The sequence below is a fragment of the Nothoprocta perdicaria genome, unplaced genomic scaffold (genome assembly GCF_003342845.1).
Source record: "Nothoprocta perdicaria isolate Ctin4 unplaced genomic scaffold, notPer1 scaffold_328, whole genome shotgun sequence".
Taxonomy (NCBI): Eukaryota; Metazoa; Chordata; class Aves; order Tinamiformes; family Tinamidae; genus Nothoprocta; species Nothoprocta perdicaria.
Genome location: NW_020455564.1, coordinates 17,995 through 39,942, shown reverse-complemented (window position 1 = coordinate 39,942; position 21,948 = coordinate 17,995). Strand labels below are relative to the sequence as shown.

The 21,948-nt window shown below is 36.5% G+C and overlaps 1 protein-coding gene across 1 annotated transcript in view; it reads left to right on the top strand.

Moving 5' to 3' along the window:
- Positions 1 to 21,207, top strand: part of FMN2 (formin 2) — a 156,865-nt gene extending 135,658 nt beyond the window's left edge. The window contains exons 17-19 of the mRNA XM_026043284.1: positions 3,114 to 3,263; positions 18,115 to 18,196; positions 19,528 to 21,207. Of these exons, the coding sequence (XP_025899069.1) occupies positions 3,114 to 3,263; positions 18,115 to 18,196; positions 19,528 to 19,554 (259 nt within the window). The 3' untranslated portion in view covers positions 19,555 to 21,207. The remainder of the gene's footprint in view (positions 1 to 3,113; positions 3,264 to 18,114; positions 18,197 to 19,527) is intronic.
- The last annotated feature ends 741 nt before the right edge of the window (positions 21,208 to 21,948 follow it).

The window sequence follows — 21,948 nt, the reverse complement described above, 5'->3', positions numbered from 1 at the left end:
ACAGGAAACTCCAGTAATTCATTCATCCAATTTCCATATTTGAGTAAGCAGTGAGATCAGTTTTCCTGATATATAGTGATTTTTCTGAACCACTACTTTACACCAAACAACAAGTGAAAAAAGGAAATGAGAAGATGAGAGAGGGGAAAAAAAGGAACTAGCATCTCATAATCTTATTTCCCAACTAACTTATCATGGATGAAATCCCCTTCCACTATGTCAGGACACTTATTGTTATTTAATTTTCCTTGAGAACAGCATGTAGGATATGAAAACCACTTCGAAATCTGTTTTAAAAAGTCTTGCTTTTGCCATGTCAGGGTTAGATGGTGTGAGCATCACTGCCTTATTTTCAATCAGGCTTGAAAAGTCATGCCATTTGGAGCAAAGCTAGTGACCTCCTTTACCTCTCTTAATCCCTGGAAATAACTCACATGCTGTTCCTTCCCTCTTCCATGACTGCTACCTCTAATGCACATTCTTTTCTTTTAAGACATTCTCTAAGGGTGTGGAAACATAAGAACCTTTTTACTTGAGTATCTCCCAGTGCTTAGTGAACACTAAACATGCTTTGCAATGCGTATTTAGGGAATAAATGTTTGATGTGCCAAATAGATGAAATGAGATAGAGAGCTCAGAGGAGTTTTCCAAAGCTATATTTTGCAGAAATTCATTTGTGTATATGAATGTAAGCATTCTGAATGCCATCCCCTTATTTTTATTCAAAATACATGTGTTCCTGCATATTTAGTCAGGAAGATGTCGTTTGCAGATGTATTGTTTGAAAAGCTATTGAAGGGTCACAAGGATATTCGTATGGACTACTCCTCTGAAATGTATCAGAGAAGGTATTTGTTGCCTGGCAGAAATTTAAAAGCATGATATCTATTCTTAGGGCTGTGGAAATGTCATCCAAATTCCTCTTTGTATTTGAAATGTCTCCCCCCCGCCCCTCCTGGAGACAGCTTCGAGATATGTCTGGTCTGACACGTGTAAACATTTTCAAATTGGATATTTACGGAGCGTAGTAATACAGATTATTTATTCCTGCCCATGTTTTGTTATCTGATGTATTTGAAGTTACTTTTATTTGCGTTGTGTGAATCATGGTGCCTTGTCTTGTAGTACAAGAATGAGGACATTAAATGTAGAGCAAGCAGGCTTGCATGTGTCTTATTAATGTGCTCAGAGAGATTGCTAGATGCTAAAAACAGGGAGACCTCACTGGTTGAGGAAATTATAGTAATTGTCTTGGTTTCACTTGCATGYGTGGGAGAAGTATTTGATGGAGAGCTGTGCTCTGAAGCCTTGCTTATGTTGTGGCTGGCACCCTGTGCTTTCTTAAGAGACACAAGAAAGGTGTGACATATTTAGCAGTGATAACCTGCTACAGCWGCTGATGTTTCACATGTCACGGGCATTTACTGCTCTTGCCTCCAAAACTAAATGGTAAGCAACCTGGCTGAGCATTTCTCTGCTGTCCATATACTTAGAAAAGTAACTCACAGCTATTAACCACACCTGTAGGCATATCTAAGGTTCTACTGATCAACTCATTACTGACTCAGAAAACAACTGTCATTGCTAAAGTCATAGGTTCCTTTAACTTCTCAAATCTTTGATTTTGGCACTTTGATTCGAAGTAATAGCTAAATGCAAGATCTGAGGAAATAATATGCAGAGGACAGATGGCTTTCAGGTATCATTTTGCTTCAGCATATGTATGGAAATAATGAACTATAAACTAAGAGAAAAATGAATGTATAAAACTTGATCTGTATTCAACTGTTTCATTTTTAAGCTGCAGAAATTGTTATTCAAGAATAATTTGCATACACATATGTTGTCTGTGTTGGGGAAAATRATCAGAGTATTGTTTTTTTCTTGAATTCTTGAGAGGTTTTGAGAGACTCGTCATTTTGAATGACTGAATCTTTGTATATTATTGTGTCCATTAAATCCTTTAAATTATGATGACTGGCAAAGCACTCTCTCTGCAATTGTAGTAGTCTGTGGATAAAGATAAGTCTTCTGTGAACTAAACAATATTTGTACCCACTGCTGTGGAATTGAGAAAAGAACTAATTCATTATTACAGTGTTCTAAGCAATGATCTGTATTTCACGGAGAGTGATCACATAGATCATTGATTACTAACGATGAGCTAAGCAKGTAAGATTGTATTTCAGGAGACAGCTCTTCGTAGAATTTCTCATAACACAATCATTTTTCCAAAACTTTGTACTTTGAGCTTTAGATTTGAAGTGTTCTTAACAGTTCTAGTATTTGCAAACAAGTCAAAAATTAAAATGGATTAATACATAATTATGCAATTAGTTCTTTCTTGAGAGAATTCTTCCACAATTTCCTACATAATATTTCTATATAATCTTAAATTTAAAATAAAAYACAAGCAATTCAAGTTTAGAAATATCTTTAGTTTAATTGCATACATAGTCTCACTGTTAGTAGATACATATGCTCTGGGCCTTTCAGCAGCAACTCTGACTTGAGCTCCGACTTTTCACTCCATGTGCTGCTTTGCATATACTGAACATCTCCACTCAGAAATGAATGTCAGATAGTTATGGAAGAATCATGGAGAGCTGTTTTCTAACACAGTTGTTCYTGGCCCAGTTTTCCATTGCATCATTTTTTGTGTACAGCAGGCTTGAGTTTTAACAACCTTTCTGTGTAGGCTTCCACCTAAGCTGTTTATCCCCTTGTGTGCACAGACTTAACAGAATTTGAAGAACCTTGTTTGCAATCTTTATAGGCTTTGACTGCGCATATTAAAAGTTGCTTTAAACACAACAGAAAGTCAGTATATGTGCAGGTGTATTTGGATTTACAGTGCACTCATTGTAGCTTTTAAAATGGAAAATACTTTGTCAAAAATGGAACAAATGATAAATGCCAGACCCAAGCCTTTACAGGAGAATCATCTTATATTGTATATCTATCTGTATCCAAAGAGATGACAACTGTTGTGTGTTTATATTCCTACATTTTAGTGTTGCTATCAAGAATAACTATATGCCATGTCAGCATAAAGTAAGAAAAAAAAATCTGTGGGTACTTAAATATTTGCTACTTTTTCTTTTCTTTAACAGCTTTTTGGAAACTGCAGCCTATTTCTGTATGAAACCAAAAATGGGAGAGAAAGAGGTGTCCCCACATTCTTTCTTCAGTATTTGGCACGAATTCAGCTCCGACTTCAAAGAGTTCTGGAAGAAGGAAAACAAACTTATTCTGCAGGAGAGGTACGTTTGTTTGTTTATTCAAAGGCTTCTGTCAGAGAATGTTACTAGGAGCAATCACACAGAAACCAGTCAGTCGCACTTCATTAGCACATGAACTATTGAACATCTTTTTTTTTTTTTTTTTTTTTCCCTAATAGTCATGCTGTGTGAATGAGACTTTAATACCATTTTGTGCTGAATTTTTTCAGGTCCATTCTCCCAATGATATTTTTGGTAGAACATATAACTACTATGTTGCTATAAATACAATCAATGGGAGACTTGCTTCAGTTCTGAAAGTTAAAAGTTTTTCTATTTGCATGTTTACTGAAGTAAATTTACTGAAGTCAAGGCATTAATACATCACATGTAAATACTTGTCCTATGAAGCTGAGAAAAAAAGGACAGGGAGGAGGAAGTGAGAGCAAAAAGTCAGTTGACCTCATCTTAAGAAAAGAATTAAACCAAAACAGAGCAAAATCACAGCTTCATGCAGATGTGTTATCTAGTGTAAAGAATTGAGACGGCACTTGTGAAATACCAGTCACACTGTCTGTGTCATATAGTAAAGGAGCTATGAAGCTTGCTTTCATTGCGTGCGGCTATTGTGGTCATTCTGTGTGTATAGAAACAATGCCAAGATTTAATCAGCAGTTTCATAAATAATAAGTGCCATATAAGGACAGATTTTTTTAAAAAAAATACAAACATGAAAATGGTAAACAGAGCTACGTAATTCTACATCTGTTAGCAACTTTGGGTGACCCTAGGAGGTTAGTGAAGCTATGGCTATGCCTTATCATTAACAAGACTGAAGCTTCAGGTCCTGTGAGTGAGTGTTATTGGCCCATGTGCAGGTAACTTAACAAGAATATGCCCGTTTTTCAGAAATGCTCAGCTGACATAATTGTCTTAAATTGGTTTAAAATTATGTCTCAAATTATTACCTCAGGTTACTGGTGTTAGAAGTTACCAAAAACTTCAACACCAATATAACAAAGAAGTCAAATAATATGTCTAGTATATGTGAATGCATTTTAGGAATGAATAATCTCATACTTAAACTGGGTTTTACTCCTATTGCAAGTGTGCGGTGTAGATGTTAATACAGTGCAGCACCTCTCTGGGGATGTGTTTCACTTTACTGACTGTCTGACTTAATTTTATGTAATTAAGTATCTCTCTTCACAATTAAGTCGAGCTGACAGTTAAATACTATCTCCAATTTCCTATGCAGATATTGCTGCCAACTAGATACAAGATAATTTCAGTTTATATTTTTGTGCATTTTTTTAAGAATGGTGTTTAAAAACTGTCTTTTCTGTTGTGAAATACAGTATTTATTTTTTAGAAACAAACATTGTCCTCAAAAAAAATTCACTGCAAAATATTTTTTCTTTAAAATGAATGCCTACAAGCATAAAACTTATTAGTTCTATTTTTTCTTCTACCTCTGAAGCTTAAAAGTAGAATAGGGATGTAAGACATTCATTCAAACTTCTTTCTGTTTGCTGCATGAATAGCGTATTTCATGCCATATGTTGAAGCAACAGAAAGCAAAGTGGCCACCCCCTGAGTCCTTCTGGGGCAAGGGTGTCATTAGCCTGCAAGGCACTGAACGTATTGTCTAGACGTTGGCTTCAGAGAYGAGATGAGACAGGGAAGGAGGGAGATAGGAATGACAGAGCCTGCAGTGGGCAAGAAAGCTGAGAGGTTCCTGGGAAGCAGCAAGCAGAGCCAAGGTGAAGCTTGGAGCTGACGGGCAGGAGAAGAAATCCCCAGCGGGTCAGAATGGACTATCTGGAATTACCTGAAATCTTAGAAGTCACTGAAAGTCTAACTAAAAGTCTRACTAAAAATGATTCATACCTAAAATGATAGGTAGTGGGGTTTTGTTGTTGTTTTGCATTTTGCCTTTTTTTTTYYYCCCCCTAGAATTGTAATTTTGGCTTGTCTCATCCAGTTTGAATCTTGCTCTTTTATACATTTCATTAGTTCTGATGAGGCTGGGTTTAGAGTTTGGAAACCTTTGATGTCTTGGCTTGTACTCACCTCTCTAAAGTCTGGCATGGTGCCATTTCAAGACTGGCCAACTCAAGGTCTCTTTGTTGCCTATTAGGAATATTTTAATTCCAAAAATATTTTAATTTTTGGCAAAATTGGCAAGAATAAACATTTTACAAGGAGAGCTTTTTTATTATTATTATTACTTTTATTTTTATATGCCCAGAAGCGAAGAATCTTCTTTAGTAAAGTGACTGTATTAACAAAGCCTTTGCATGGAAAATATTTAGACTGCTGTCGTAGTTCAACTTGATACCTTAAGTTGTTCTTTAGGCTGTTTACTTGACTTGCAATTTCAAGCTTTCTTTGTGAAAGAAAAGCTGCTTTGATGTGAGACCCTATTGAGTACTAAGAGAGGACAAAGCACCTTGACAGAAAAATAAGTACTGCAAAAAAAGTGTAAGAATGCACAACATGATATTTTTCAAAATCTGTGCTTGTATGGACAGATCCATAGATGATGGATGTCCACTTGCACCTTTGAAATAAAAAATATTTGTTCAAGAAACTGGTTTATAATCCTCACTGATGTAGTGATGTTATGGAATTTCTACCTACTTTGTGATGATTTATGCCCATCAAGTTCTCCTGATGTTATTTTTACCACATGACTAGTGCCTGGATTATATGAAGGTCTCAGCAGTAATATTTGAGGGGCAAAAATCCAAACTCCTTGGAGATGGTCACAGAATTATCATAAACTCTAAGGAATTCTAGAATTTCCTGTTGTGTATTTTATCAACAGATTTTAATTGTTTCTAGGTGCATAAGGTAAGTTGTGTTATTCTCTGCTGCTAAAACTGAAGAGCTGACTAGTATGTTAATGGTCAAGACAACTTTCTGTAGGTTTTCATTGGCAGTAAAATGTTTAAGTGACAAATGTGGTGAGACTTTAAATATTATAGCATGMCACCATTGTTGGAGGATTATTTGCCAGGGTGTTAGCTGATGTAAAACACTTTAATTATGATCATTATTTATAAAACATACAACTTTATTCCCTTTTCCTTTATTTAGTTTGAGCATCTTTCTTTTTCTCCCGTTCTTTTCTCTTCTCCCTCCACTCTAGTATTCTGTTTAATAAATGTTTATGCTATGGGCAATATTTCTAGGGTATTTTATATCCCAGTTTCCATATGGACTGTGTAGAAAAGGAATTGCTTGTTAATAGTGGCTGTTCCTTATTTAGTCTCTGCAGATATGAGTCACACTGTTTCACAATAATTTACCCAAAGGCTTTTCGTAGATGGTATTTCCTAGGGTGGTATTACTTTTTGTTACTGATACTTTTAAAATGTATATGTTTTACAGAAAGCAGTCAGACAGCTTTTATTTTAAATACTTTTCAGTCAGAATTTCAACTTGTTTATTGGTCTGCCTGGCATTTATATGCACAAGGTAAACACTGAAGTGTCAGACTACATATTCCTTTACAAGAAGATGAGAGGAAAAAAATAAGAAAAATGGTGCAAGGTTAAGAACAAATTATTTCTTTCTCAACTTTTCTACTGCTTTTGCTCTGTTCTGTCAAATGAAATAAAGCAGAAGTGGAAAATACCAGCTGTAGAGAAAATTATGCATGATAAACTGTTAAATACAGTAGCAATAAAAAGAAAAAATGCACCTGAAAATTACTCTGGAAGCGTATTTCTGCCAAAAGGTCTATTGCAGTTTTCTAACAGTGCTGGTTTTTGTGATTACACTGCAGCTGAAGCTAAGTGAAGCATTCGGACCAAAATCGTTATCTGGGTTATTTMTAATATTCTCACAAATCTTAAGTTTGAAATTTCTCATGCTATGGCTAACCTAAAGCTTTCACTTTTAAGTGAAAATCTTGAAAGTAATATAACTTCTTATTGATGAAGCAATTAAAAAAAAGTCTAAAGAAGGCATATTTGGGTTTTCAGAACCATAAGTTTGTTTCACTTCTGTATATTTTGATGTATGAGGATTATGCACTGCGTTCATACTGTGAGAACTCTGGAATGGTATCTGCTGGTATATGTGGCCTTTTACATGTGATCAGCATGAAGGCCCAGAGAAACTGGCATTCTCTTCATTAATTTCATTTCAATGTTGTTTGAAAGAAAAAATAACATTTTGAACCTTGAAAGTTCYGTTCAAGCAAGTTCAGCTGCCTCGTTACATGATTTATTTCAGTTACTGAATGCCCTGAAATACAAATTGTTCTCTGAATATATATTGTCAGATTGTGCACAACTGCAACTGTAGACTGTGTAGAGCTATACAAAAGTTTTACCTTGTCAGGAAAATTTTATCTTAAAAAAATCACACCGGAAATCTTCGAATGCATCTTTTTTTTTTTTTTTTTTACCTCCTGTAGACTGAGCATTTGTCTCATGCAAACTGATATATTTATGGGGAAAGAGTTAATTTCTTTATTTTTCTTTCTTTATCCCTGCACCTTTTATTTTCTGGTTTCTTTGAATTATTGAGGTAGATATGTTCAATATTACATTCATTTTTCTGGTATGACACYTCTTTGAGAGCGAAGAGTGGTTCCACTTATCTTGCTCTCCAGTGAGGACTACAAAACAGTTKCCCAGAGCACTGTCACTTTCCTAAGAACCAGGAAAAGATCTCCTGTCTTAGGACCTGAAGAGAGAAAAAAAGCTGGAGAGGTAACACTCATTAAACTCCTTGAGAAGAAAATCTTGAAAAGTTATGGCCAATTAGAAGGGAAAAAAATAAAAGGAGTTAAGTAGCTACAGTTTCTGGCAGACAGATATGGGGGTTGCAAATTCTTGGTGGTAGAAATGCAAATAATTATCAGAAGATCTCATATTGGTATGCACATCTCACTTAGGACTCACTTAGATGGTCTATAACTTTATCCTTTCTTGAATGATGTGAAATATACTCTGGCTTAGTACAGTAACAAGGAAGGAGTCGGTATTTTCAGAAAGGTTAAAAGAAGAGAGAACAAGGAAAAGTTTCGTTTATGTCAAAGATGATTATCATTAGACCTGAGGCCCATAGTCAGATATTACTATAAACAGGTCAGTAAGCAGGGGAAGCGTTCTTGCCGGGCCACAATTCAACCTTCTCTTTCTCTGGGTGCAAGTGAGATATTGATGCTCACTTGTCTAATTCTGTTCTGCGTGTTTCAGTTGCTGTTGCAGACAGGCTGTGGACCTTGCAAAAATTTTACTAAATAGGGAAGAGATAGTTGTATTTCTAAATGGCAAGAAAAAAAAAAAAAAAGAAGAAAAAGGAGAGTAGGAGATAGGTACTCTGTGTGCATAAGATAAAGATTTCTCATGGGCTTTATCTGGCTCATGCCTTTAAGAAAAGGAATGCCACTGAACAGAAAATAACTGAGCTGAGGGATGCCAGCAGAGGAGAGTTCATAAGCAGAATCAACATTATGGTAAAGTTCTGTAAGTCTCTGATATCTTTCATCACACTAAATTTGAGAATTTCTTTTGGCTGACTTTACTCACCCTTCAACTCTCACGATAAATCTTTGACACATTAAAAATAATCTATAAACTCAAAAAATGTACTCATCTCTCAAATGTACAAGTTGCCCATTCCCGTAAGAATAGCAGTTAAGCTGGCACCTGGTGTGTCACACTGTGTATATCTAGATGAAAGGGAGATTCCTGGCCAGCGTGTCTCCACAGCTCATTGATCTCTCTCTGCAGAAAGACTGGTATGTCTCCCTACAGACTGCTCGGCAGGATGATTTAAAACTTGCTGTTGAGCAGTTTAAAGTCTGGCATTGGATATCTGTACGTTGCACAGTGAGGAGCATATTGGTAAGCTGCCACTTCTGCTTGCAGAGGAGGGCATTAAATCCCATAGCACGAGCAATGTCCTCTCAGAGTAATTTAAGGGATATTTTGTTAACGCTTATAATGGGAACCAGTAAGTCAGACTTGATAGTGAGAAATCTGGGGACATGGGAATATGCTGAGATGGAAGAAAAGAGAATAAAAATGTATAGGGAATGGCAGCATGTCAGGAAAATGTGGAGTATTTTTAGTGGGGTTACATTTCCAAATGATTGTGAAACTGCTGGTATGCTATTGTAATGTTGACCAAAAGCTCCTAGCATTATGTTAATAAGCACCCACTTATTACAATAGATGCATTTACTTAGATATGTTAAGCTCGCTGCTCTCTAAGAATTTGAATTTGCTGCTAGGTTTCATTTTACAATGCASAGGTATAACAGCAACATTTCAAATCAGAGTGCAGCTTACGTGGCTTTGAATTGAATATTTTTTTTTTCCTTAATGGCATTTCAAGATTTCATGTTAAAGAAAAGAACTTTCTGATCAGAAAATACTGGGCTAATTAAAAACATTGAAAGAATACTTGCACCAAAGATTCAGAAGCTAGGAATGGTCCTTTGAGCAGGGCCTAACAAAGAGGCAATTTGTTGTCCATCAGAGAGAGAAGTTGCTCAATATTTCAGTACTTTTGTTCCTTCCTTGTGCACTTTCTGTAATTAGTCCTTTTTTCAATGAAAACACTAGGGGTTTTTGGTTAAGGGAGGGGAGCAGTGACTTTCAATCTTAGCATTGCTCTTTGGGGAAATGTTTGTGAAAAATAAAAACATTTGAAGGTAAGTCAGTCAAGKCCTCAGGTTTTTAATACCTAGTTTAGCTTTGTTTAAATTACTGTGTTTTAATAAAAGACAGGAACAAGTATTTCAGTATGCAAATGTAAAGCAACTGCTGCATATGAATTGTAAACAACAACAAAATGAAGAATCTGTTACAAAAATTCCATTCTGACCTCTCCTGACTTTTATGACTTGCACAAGACCAGATTTCATAATTTCACAGTGAAATTTGCCTTCTGTTTTCATGCCTATGACACTTTGTTATACTATGGTATTACATTTTCTTTACTTATGACATGTTTTCATTCCCAGGCAGAGAGGCATTTGAGTTTCAATAAAATATTATAATATTTTGCAGATGAACACTATTGATCATTAAAATGTTAGTCCTTCAAATTTTGAAATTCTCACAAAGACTTAAAATCTTCTGTAACTCAGCCCGGTCCTGAAGATGCATTGCTTCATTTCTAAGAAAGTGTGCTATACCAGTGCATAGAGTTGGCCTACTGATGCCAAACAAAATCCTTAAAATGCAAGTGTGTGTCACCTTACATATTGTGTGGCCTCGGTACAGGAGATCAAATGTCAGGGCATTTTACATTTTGAGAAGAATTTTGAGAAAACACTGCTGTGTTTGCAATCATTCACACGTCAGAACATGACTACAAATGGGCATCTTCTGATACATATGTTCCCACCTGATGGTGCAAAGTTTGGGGCCTCTTATTTTCCTGCTTTCTGCACTAGCTACGTCTATTTCTGTGACTCTTCACGTGATTTCTTCTAAATTTGTTTCCTTATTTTCCAGTGCTTTCCTTTGCTTGTTCAGTTCTCTTGTGCTGTCAAAATTGTAGCTACCATCTGCCCAAAGTGTGTCTTCTATCCTTTTTARAGTAGTCTCCTTTTGTGCTTTGACTGTTAGCTAAAGACTCTTCTCATTCTTTTTTACACATTGCAGTTTTTCCTTTCTTCATCTCATTTGCTCCTTCAAAATGTTTCAGAACACATACGTAGTTTCATATTTCTGTTCGCTCCTGAGTTTTTTTATTTTCCTTGGTCATTATGTTACCAGCTTTGTCTCACCTCTAGTCCTACTCCTTTTGCCTTATCATTTCCTGTTGAATTTTCTAGCCAAAGAGCCTAGAAGGCAGCCAGCTTCTTTCAGAGCAAGGTAGCCCCTGTCCCAAGAGAAACAGTAGGCGATGATGACTCTCTTTTCTTGGGGTGACCTCAATTTTCATAGGCAGAATCTGTAAAAAATGATTGCCATCTTGCCAGAAGGTAAAGATGTATAGTCCAAAATACTGGCCACCTTGACAACAAGAAAATGTATGAATTTGATGGCAGAAGTAAGGAAATATGGGTCGAAGTGGACACATGCATTGTACTAGAATCACAGCCACCCTTAGCTGTTTAATATTTCATGTCATTACACTTCTAAAGTAAATTTCTCTTTAAGAATCTAAAGATATGTTAAAACATGTATTTTAATACAGTATCTTTAGTGTTCATTTAYCTGCATATCCTTACACAGGTAACAGAAGAATCCCTAGACCATTAAAAGCTGCTAAACTGAGTAAAACTGATATTTCTTTTCCACAGAGAAATTAGGTGAGAGATATTTTAAGTCATTCCACTTTTTTTTCTCCCTAAACCAAATTGCAAAGATTTCAGTTCCACGGACTGATAATTCTGAATAGAAATTCTTTCAGAATATTATAGTGTCTTGTGGATTGCAGAAATACTCTGAAAATTGGAAGGTCTCGTTTGCATTTTAGTTGGTCTGGAAGCTTCATTTTTAGGTCAGTTTGGTGCACACTGAAGTAAATTGAAAACATATTCAGCACAGTCTATTTTACACTGTTGGCAAAGAGATCACATTCAGAGTCCTGCTACAGGTTAGTGCCTATGTTAAGTGGCTAGATTAAAGAGTTTTATTCTCTCTGTCCTTGATTCTCTGGGCCAAAATACAACTAGGGACTATGTCTCTCAGGCAGCCTTCATAATCCTTAGTCTGCTAAGGACTTAGTCCATAGTCTCTCAATCTGCTTCATAGTCTCATAGTCTCTGTCTACTTCATAGTCCTTAGAGCAACCATGCAAGGAGCTAGCAGTGATGTCAGGGTAGTCTAATGCTTAACCTCTGCTGGTAGGCAGAGGTTAGTTTTCATCCGATAGGTTGGTGGGACCAGGTACCTTACAGTGTGCTGCTTAACCATATAAAGTTTGTGCAGTCAGATACTGAATCATATCTGTGTCATYACTTTGAGCCTGTTGGGATGAAAGAAAGAGATCTATCTTTTTAACGTTTTTTTTCTTGGGAAGAGGGGCTGGTGGGGAGAATTGTAATATTCCTTTTTTCTTCTTTTTAAACTTCTTAGCAAAAAATAAATTCAAAATTTTCATAACTGGATCAAAAAATAAAATTTAGACCCATTACTCTTAAACAGTTTATCAAGAAAAAATTTTAAAATGTTCAACTCTTGAGGTCCTAGGAACTTTTCAGCATTGGCTATTTTGCTTAGGATTTTTTGTTTGTTTTTATTTTTCAGGGTACTATTATTATTATAAACAATTCATCTCCAGCCTAGACTAACTTACAGGAATAAAAAAGAGGGTGTTGCATGCTAAAATATTTTATCTGGTGATAAGTGCTTAGTCCTCTAAAGTATATTGGTTTCAGCTTTGGTTTATGTTACAAAATACAGAATGCATGCAGAAAAAATTATTTGGGTTTCATGTCAAAGTATAAAAGTAATGTCTATGTGAATTTATCATGGCTGTTTCTGTGAGCAGCTGTAGCTATCTAGGGCATATAACATTCCAGCCTTCTCACTGTGATTACATTTGTCATGTCGTAGTGCTCTCTAGTGAAGTGTAAGGCTACCAAGCCTAGATGGAGCCAGTAGGAAATGAATCTGTCTGCCACAGATACTTCAGACAACATTATTAATGTTTAGTGGCAGGAAAGTGGCTGCCCTTCTCATTGAATTGAATGATGAGAGAAATTCTCTAAGCCTTGATAAGGCTGTGGCCAGGCTGGCTTTTGGTCTAGAAGGTAGATAAGGCTACTCTGTCTTTGGGTTTGGAGGGATGTCGGGTTTCTTTTTCCTGTAGGCATGCCAAAGTTTAACTCTTATTCATCTTGTGGACTGTCTTTAAACTTTATCATAGTGAACACTGTATATGCTCATCTCAATACATAGCAGGTAAAAGGAGGTGAAAGTGCTGAAGAAAAGTGTTTTTATTATGATAGAAATAAGAAACTGCTTCTTTAGTTTAGGGTAATGTTTATTAGACTCTCTGAACTGGCAGCCTTTGAAACCCTAATTCTTGGACCCTGTAAATGATAAGCTCTTTAAGGACTTGTAAGGGTTGTGGGGAGTGTTTTGTTTTTAACCTGATCTAGGTTTTGCATACTGTTGCATATTTCTTAAGCGTTTTCTATCATAGAGGCTGCTTAGAAGGATATCTTCTGTGCAATAATAAAAGCTACTTTAGTTAAATTAATATTTAAGGACATTTATCCAGATTCAGCTCTTTAATTCAGGATCTATAGAATCTGTCCTGGGGCTGTTGCTGGGTATACTGCTTTGAATACCTCTGCTCTTCAGATTACAGAAGACTTTTTTTTGTAGGGTTATGTCCTGATTAAGACAAAAGGAAGAAATTACTTGATTTAAAAAGTAATAGGCAAAAGTTATTAAAAATAACGCAGGTGATGCTGTCTTCCCTAACAATTGATATACCCTATTTTGAGGCAGAATTGACATGTGATGGGACAAGAGTAGAAAGTGAAACACAGTCTGTTAACTGAAAGAATTTGAGAAGCAGTTGAAAAGTATGTAGTGAGATAATTTGAGCATCAGTCTAGCAAAGTGGCTTTAGCACACTGTAAGCTTGTGAATTAGCAAGTTAACTGTACCAACTGGTTTCTTTAAGAGCTGCTTCAAGATGACCTAGCAGGTCCTCCTGTCACCCACCTCATGCTTGCCTGCTCTCTCATCATGCCTTGAGCTGCTGTCCCAGCTTTAACTAAGTATTGCCCTTAAGAGTAATGGAGTAGAGGCTGTTTGGTCCCCTTATAACAGAAAGTTGCATAGAAGTGAATAGTTTAAGTAAAAACAGATCTTCAAAACAATAAATCAATCTATACACACGCCTGCCTTTGCCTAAGGGTCATAACTCTGTGTAGCTGGGGAACGCCCACCTTCTTTGGACTCTTTTTTCCACAGCCTCCCGTGGTGGCAGCCTATTTTACCACACAGGCCTTGACAATGGAGTCCCCACTCCTTTCCTAGGAATGTCTTTTTAACTGTTTAGTGCTCTTTGGAGCTCTGTTTTCTGCACTGTCAGAAGAGCAGTGTCACATTGGCCTGGAGCATGCAAGTGTGTCGTTCTCTGCAATTGTTTCTCCTCTTGGGCCTGCAGGGAGGCTCGTGGGTTTAGTGTTGCTGTGTTGTTTTCCTCAGACATCCCCTTCTCTCCTTCCAGTATTGAATAAGATCCATGAATCTAACAGCTAACTGCTGTTGAATAGTTAACCCAGTCTTCCTGATAAGGGCCACCAGTTGTCATATAACTTTTACATCTTTTTGGTCTTAGATTATTACCTTTTGTATCCATATCTGTCACAATCCCACTGAAGTTAGTAGGAAATAATGCAGGAAAAGTGGAAGGAAGAGGTACAGGAATTTGCCAGAATGAGAAATCTGACTCAAAAAAGGCATGAATTGGCAGTAATGATGTGTCGTTGCGTATCTCATTATGGTGTGCAAAAAGTAGGTTTCATGGATGGAAGGATGAGCAATCAATAAGGAGGACAGCCAGGGCCAGAGTGTGGGAGGGGAATAAGAGAAAAAAATATGTTGGGAAGAAGTTGCCAGTGGCAATTAAAAGTTATTTTCCAACAAACATGAAACTATTGCCCTTTCCTCAAAGGCAACCCTCTTTCTGTTCTTCTAGATCTTGAGGTTTAAGTGGTAGTGATGATCTTATCAAAACATTAATTTCAGCTTTTTTGAAAGAGTAGGATATTTTAATCTTTAAATTAAGGTCTTAATTGAAGAGGTCAGTCATCAGAAAATACACTGGCACAATGCAGAAATTTCAACTGGTTTTGGATTTAGCACTGCAGAAGACTAATGGCTGCTATTATCAATTTGCACAGATACAGAGACTTTTTACAGATACAGTTGTATTTTTTTTACAGTTCTCTTGTTTCTCCTTTTTACAGGATCATAAGCCCTCCTACTCTGCTACTCAGTGTGCTATCTTACAAAAGAGTTTTCTTTTTGGAGAAGCACATGTATAGGTTGTATAGACTTCAGTGATGCTCTGTATAACTGCTTGAATCACCCTGCATGGAGAGCAGGATGTGGGCCAAAGACAGTGAAATGTCCTAAACCTGCACAGTGAGTCAGTAATATGGTGGATTTAGAATGGAGGAGCTGTTTGCTCTCAGCTTTGTCTTCTGTGTATCAGAGAATAATACTTCTCATCGGCTCCGTTCCCAAGGCCATGAATAAACAGGCCCAAACTGCAAAGAATTCCATAAAAGATGTAGCTATGTTTGTGAGAGCAGAACCTCTTACATAATCTCAGAGAAATGGATAGCACAAGCTGAAGGCTGACAGTTCATCCGTCTAGAAGTTGAGGGTCACGTTTCCAATTGCAACTTAAGCAGCACAGAAACTCCGACTCTTCCCCTCACCAAGAGGCGTGGATCATGTTTTGTGTTGTGCTGTATCAGATCAAGGCAGCCTTTCCTCATGCAGTGATTTCTCTTAACAGAAGCAGAATGTTTAAAATCTTACCCTGACAATGATAACAGGCGCTGTAGTTTAGAAAGTCACTCTTATCAAATGTTCCATTACGTGTGAGAATTTTTGTTTTGAATCACGAGGAAGTGTGMTGTCTTATGACCAGCTCCCTTAGTCAAGTGCTGGCCAAACTAACCTTGAAGGGGGTGTTTAGATGGGACAAAGAGTAGAGCTGCAGATTCCCTGACGCTTCCTGAGAATAACATCTGAATCTGTGTGAAGTGGCTTAGAAAATATTTTCTAATATTACTTATGCTGCCATTTGCATGATGAGTAGTCTGAATACCTGCATATATTAAATSGCTTCTACAAAGGAGGCATCTTGCTAACTTCAGGGATATTGTAAAGTAAAAAATGTATGTCTACCAACTATCGTATTTTAAAGAGGAAATTATAGATATGCTATTTCATAACTGCCTTTGTAAGAGTGGCTTTTGGTGCTTCAGAGTGGGCCTGGCTGCTTGGAGAACATCATGGGAAGATCAGGGCTACAGAAAATTTTCTTTCTTTGGATATAAATAGAAGCTAAGCAGAAGAAAAGGTGGCATTTAAGGGGGAAAAAAAATTGGATTTTTACTATATTTTCTACCATTCCCAGAAGCTTCTGTTCAAAGCTATCTCAGCATTTTGGCTGTCACTTTTACTGAATCTATTTACGTACATTTTTAGAGGTGAATTACTTGGCTCTGTGACGTTTTTGTTCTCTGTTATGCTGCAGAGATCTGTTTGATTTGCAGTCAGATAAAAGAAAGCATTACAGCTTGAAAGTAACAGGTTTCAAAGCCTTTTCTTCTCCCAKCTGTGCCAGTAAAGGTGTTCCTATATTAATAAAATACAAGGCTATCAAATTAAGAGYGCAGCTTGTTAGAAGTGCTGGAAAAGAACTCCAGTTTAAATTAATTTTCAGAAGTATAAATTTGAAACTTATGAAAAGAATGAGGTGTGTCTGGCAAAGCTGGATAACAAAGAGATGAATGTGAGCGCAGTTTTTCTAATGTGCTTAGCAGACCCAGCTGGAGTCATGCTATCAAAAATCTGGCCCTTACCACACACACAAGAATTATTTAAAAATAATAGTAGCATAAAGTCTGATTCTCACGTTGCCCTTCGTAGCCTCAGTGAAATAGCAGACATGCAAGTGGTCTGGAGATAAACCACAAAGAACTAGCCAAAGATATATCATTTCTTCAATATCATTTTACTTTTTTTTTTTTGCTGCTGGATAATAATGAAAAGGCAAAGCAAGCAGCATCCAAAGTCTATATTGCTGGTAAGAGTGTGCAATACCGCCAATAGAGGATTTACATTTTTATTTTATTTTCTTATTTGTAAATGATTCAGTCATCCCTAATGAAAAGACTAGCACGTATCATGCCACTTAATGTCATCTTGTAGGAAGAACTTATGTAAAAGTCTGAAGCTCAGAGATTTAATAATTTAAATCCACAATAACAGTGTTTCAACAGCCATGTGAGTTTATAATTGATTTACAAAATGAATAAACCTACCAGACTTAAAATCCTCTTATTCTAGGGGTTTGTTGTTTCACATATTGATGTAAAAGAAAAATGTGTCATTTGGTATCCTTTCACAAGGCTCTTATTTGGTACTATTTTCAAGTCAGGAAATGTTATTAAGAGATAACTTTAGTTCTGGAATGCGTTCCTCTCTATACCTAAGCAGTCCCAGCGTGTTTGTCCCCAGATTACATTGCAACCTTGCTGCTCAGTCTCCTTTTGAAAAAGTGACAAGCCCAGTAACATGCCCCATCCTGGTTGCAAATGCCTCATTCCTTACAATCATTCTGGAGTTTATCACAGCTAGTCTATTAAATGTTTTGTTTTAATTTAGAGAGAGAAGACTGGGAATGTAGGGTAAGCTGTTTTGCAGTTTTAAATACAAACAAATATGAGTGAAAGAAAAGATAGGTTTCTTAGATCCTTTTTTAAAAGTGCACTCAGGAATGGTTGAAGAATGTTTGAGAAGAGGGAGTGAAAAAAAAAAAAAAAAGTGGCAACAAGATGGAACAAGAAAGAGAACTTAGTAGGGTTTGCCTGAATCTTCAGAAGGCTAGTCCTCATGTCAGCCAGTCTATTTTAAATCTTGATATGTTTGAATCTTCAAATAACTCTGGTAACTTGTGATTACTTCTGGTAACTATGATTGATTCCACCACTGATCATGTCTGCTCTTGTAAGGGCCACAGTCTGATGGCATGGCAGCGATAACTACCTTAATGCAAATGCTATTTCATGGAGCACCCTAATGAACATATGGAGGGGTTAAAATTATCTGCTTGTGTCCTTGAGCCTGAATTTGTAAGTTATGTGCTCTGCTGTCTTTGCAAATGGTTTTGGTCTAAGGAAATATTTATAAATTATGTCTCTTTTCAGAGTTAAAGAAGCAGAAGAAGTCTGCAGGCAGAAAAAGGGGAAATCACTTTACAATATAAGACCAAAGCATGACTCTGGAATTGTAAGTAAAAGATATAGCTATGTTCCTATTCTCATCAGTCTTTCTACTTTTTTCTCTCTGCTTTTTATAGGTATGTGATTCCTGATACACAATTTTTAAAAAATATTTGACATTTTCAAGAAAGATGTCAGGTTAAAACTACTGCTACTTGTGAATGTTACCCCACAAAACAGATGTGCACAAGCACAGGAAGGGTATTCCACCTTGCACATCTACTGTATCAGTTCTTAGCATGGGATGCACCTAAAAGGAAGAAAGGCTATTGCAGGCTTCAAGCTTATTCAGTCTGCAAATGTTCTGTTTTCTAAAAGCTGTAGAACGTAATGAACAGTATGTGATAGGGACCCTCAGTTTGAGTGTCTTTCCTCTAACTTTTTTCCTGAAASCAGATAAATATGTGTAATGGTAGTAGAGGATTAATACCAATCATTTCAACAAAAACATTCCAGTGTGATTGCCTAAACATTGGTAGAGTTGTATTGTGTTTTGCAATGGATGAATTTTCCTTTGGTGGAAAATGAATCTGACACCTCACATTACAATTATATCTGTAGCAATTGACCATCAATTATTTTTGTAACATCTGGAAATGGAAGATTTTTTTCATGCTTTTTCCCCCAGAAGCATGCTTCACTTCTTTATGGTTTATACTCATTGCTAAATTAATGTGACATGTCCTTGAAATGAAGCAGACTGTCACTGTCAGTAATTCAACTATCATGATCTGACACAAGGAAAGAAAGAACTGTTCTTGCTGTTATTCACTCTGAGTGTTCATGGAGAAGTGGCTATGGTCAGTGCCACAGGAATTGTACATGGAGTAACAATGTGGTTAGGAATGATAGATTTTATTTTATCAGTTAATTTGTAGCCAGATCAAGATGTTGTTAAGAAAAAGAATGCTGATTTGGATTTTTTTTTTCATCTTCCCTCTATCTCCCCACATGTTAAGCTACTGAGGAATTTTTTTTTAATACCTGTAGGCTTAATTACTCCTGTATTATTACCATTTTCACTTGTACTGAAACAGGACTTCCAGGTAGAGCTGAATATCAGGATCTCTGTTTACCACTGCAGGCATTCCCAGTGTTACTAAATACTTGATAAAATAAAAGGGAAAGTAAACAAAAATATTTCACAAGCACAATGTTTAGCTAGTCTATTTCAAATCCAGTTTCAAATGGAATTTATTTGTGAAGTCAGCCCTACAGTCAGTATAATAGAATGCTGGCCTACGTATTTCTGTGCTTTACAAATTTGTGGATTCGTGCCTTACAGATGTGCTTCTATCTATACTCAATCCTCTGTACATCTTCTGTTTTTTTTTTCAGAAAGCAAAGATAAGTATGAAGATCTGAGAGAAGAAGAGTGAAAGCCATTGCTACCTGGTTACCAAAACTCAACACGTCTCTGGGTGGGGGTTAAGGGGGAAGGAAACTATGTCATCCTCATCATTTGCTTGCTTGATCTTTCTGAGTTTCCGTTTTGTTCACTAGAGTTTTCCACCAATTGATGTGTTACTTAACATTCATGAATGAATGTAATCACTTTAATGGAGTGCCCAGCAATAGACTAGGTATGGACTTGAAACACCTTCCCTGTACTCTGTCTCCTTTGCCAGTCAAAAATAATATTTTGTAAAGTTTATGGTATATTACAAATAGGCCAAATCAGCATGCGTTAAAAAACAGCATCTGCATCAGTTCTGAACATGCTGCAAATTGCGTTAAGTTGAACGTCATAAGAATGCTACTTGATACAATAAAACATCTCCATTCCTACTGGCAACATCTGTCTAACACAAATACTTCATGGCACTGCACTTAGATTAGGGAAAGAAATGTTACTCCTAGTGAATTGTTTGTATCTGTTTCATGTTGGCATTTGTAGTTTGTATTTTGAATCGTTAAGTGCTGTTTATACAGTATAATCAATGCTTTCCCAACTTGTTTGGTTGCCCTCCATGACTAAATATTTGTGGAACAAGATGTTTACCGTAACTATCTTTAAAATCGATAAGGCAGCATACTTTTACTTCATCTTTTGCCAGACAGTGAATGCCAGCTGGTATAGGGGTCAGAAATCCAACATAAAAAAAAAAAATAAGTGAAAAGCAGGAAAATACGTAAAGCACAGAAGTATTCTAGAGAGTATAAGAGAGGTTTGGCTATTATAGTTTGTTAATATATAAAGCAGTTAATACTTTTACATGAACTTTAGAAGATATAGTAGAGTTTTTAAATCCTGATTGCTTAAATCAGACAGCCTTTTGTGGTCATATGTACATGACTTCCCTTTTGGAACTAGCTTTACTGTTAATTTAAAACTCCTTTAGAGATCCATTTAAAAGATGCACATGGTAATTGACATTTCTGGAAAATGCTAGCCAAGTCTAGTGACAGAACATAGACTACTAACAAATTCACATCTATTTCACACTTAACAGAACTGCAGATTTTTCCTCCAAGCTTTCAGTGTTCTAGGAGGTTACTGATAGGACTAAGAAATCTAGAATTTAGGTCTTCCACTTTAGACCATATGCTTAATTCCTATTTGAAAACCAGAGTTTACTATATTAGTCTTGATCACCTCAACCAGTAGCACCATCTTCCTCCAGTTCCAATTAGCAAGCCCCAAAGTTCTCCGCCTGATTGATAACATTTGGATTTCAAAGTGCACTTTCCCAGAAAGCAGTAAGTGTGTTAGCTGAATTGGATGTGCATGCTCACAACCATGGAGCCTTGAAGACACTGGCATAAAGCAAATGATATCAACCTGCTGGGATAGGTTGTTCTCTTTCTAGTACATCAGAAGATGCTCCTGGCTGTCCAGAGGCTAATATACTCTACAAAGTGTCATAAGGGGAAGTGCAAAATATGACCTCAGGAATCTGTTGTTATTCACATATACCAAGCACTAGAAAAGATGGGGGGKTTTTTTCACTATGTGAAAAGCAAATCTCCTGTTGCTTGACAGACCTTTGTGAAATTCTGTACTCATAATTATTTCTGGCAGGGATATAAGTTACCAAGAAAGGAGTTCTAAAAATTTGTGTTGATGAGAGTAAGATTACTATTTGGGGAAGTGAAAAGAAGAGATTATTTGCTGTGAAGACTAACTTATGGGGGGAAAAAAAAGATACTTTAAAAAAATAAAGCTATTTTAATGGCACTGATTCAAATCCATGTATGTATTTATGTAAACAATAGTCTTTTCCTTTTAACTTTGCTCTTAATTGAAAGGATACAGTAGCATGTTTTGATTTGTAGCCTTCCTGTACCCTTCAGTACCTACTGTATGTATATTATCATACTAAATGAAATAATAGGACATCTAACAGAGATCACTATGTGCAATACTGTATTTAGTGTTTCTATTTCAATTTTTTTAGAATGTTAATTTATATGAAAATAAAAGGAATAATGAAATAATTGCTTTATCTCCTCACTGTCAGACTGTGCTGTAGTTAGCTACCATCTGCTGCTTAAACATCCCTTTAAGCCTTTGGTGCTCAAGGTAAAACTATTGAGAGGGGGTTCATCCAAATGAGGTTTCTCTTACCTTCTTTTTAGAAGCATGAAAAATGAAGATAGTAAGTCCTGGCTGTGTGAATACATAGTCCCTTCCCAGATGGTGGGAGGGAGGGATTTCCAGAGTTCTTCCCTACCCTAGCAGACTGCACATTACCCSTTTCTCTAGCTTGTACAAACCTTCCAGTAGGGCAGTTGCTAGTCTTAAGCCATTTGAACGGA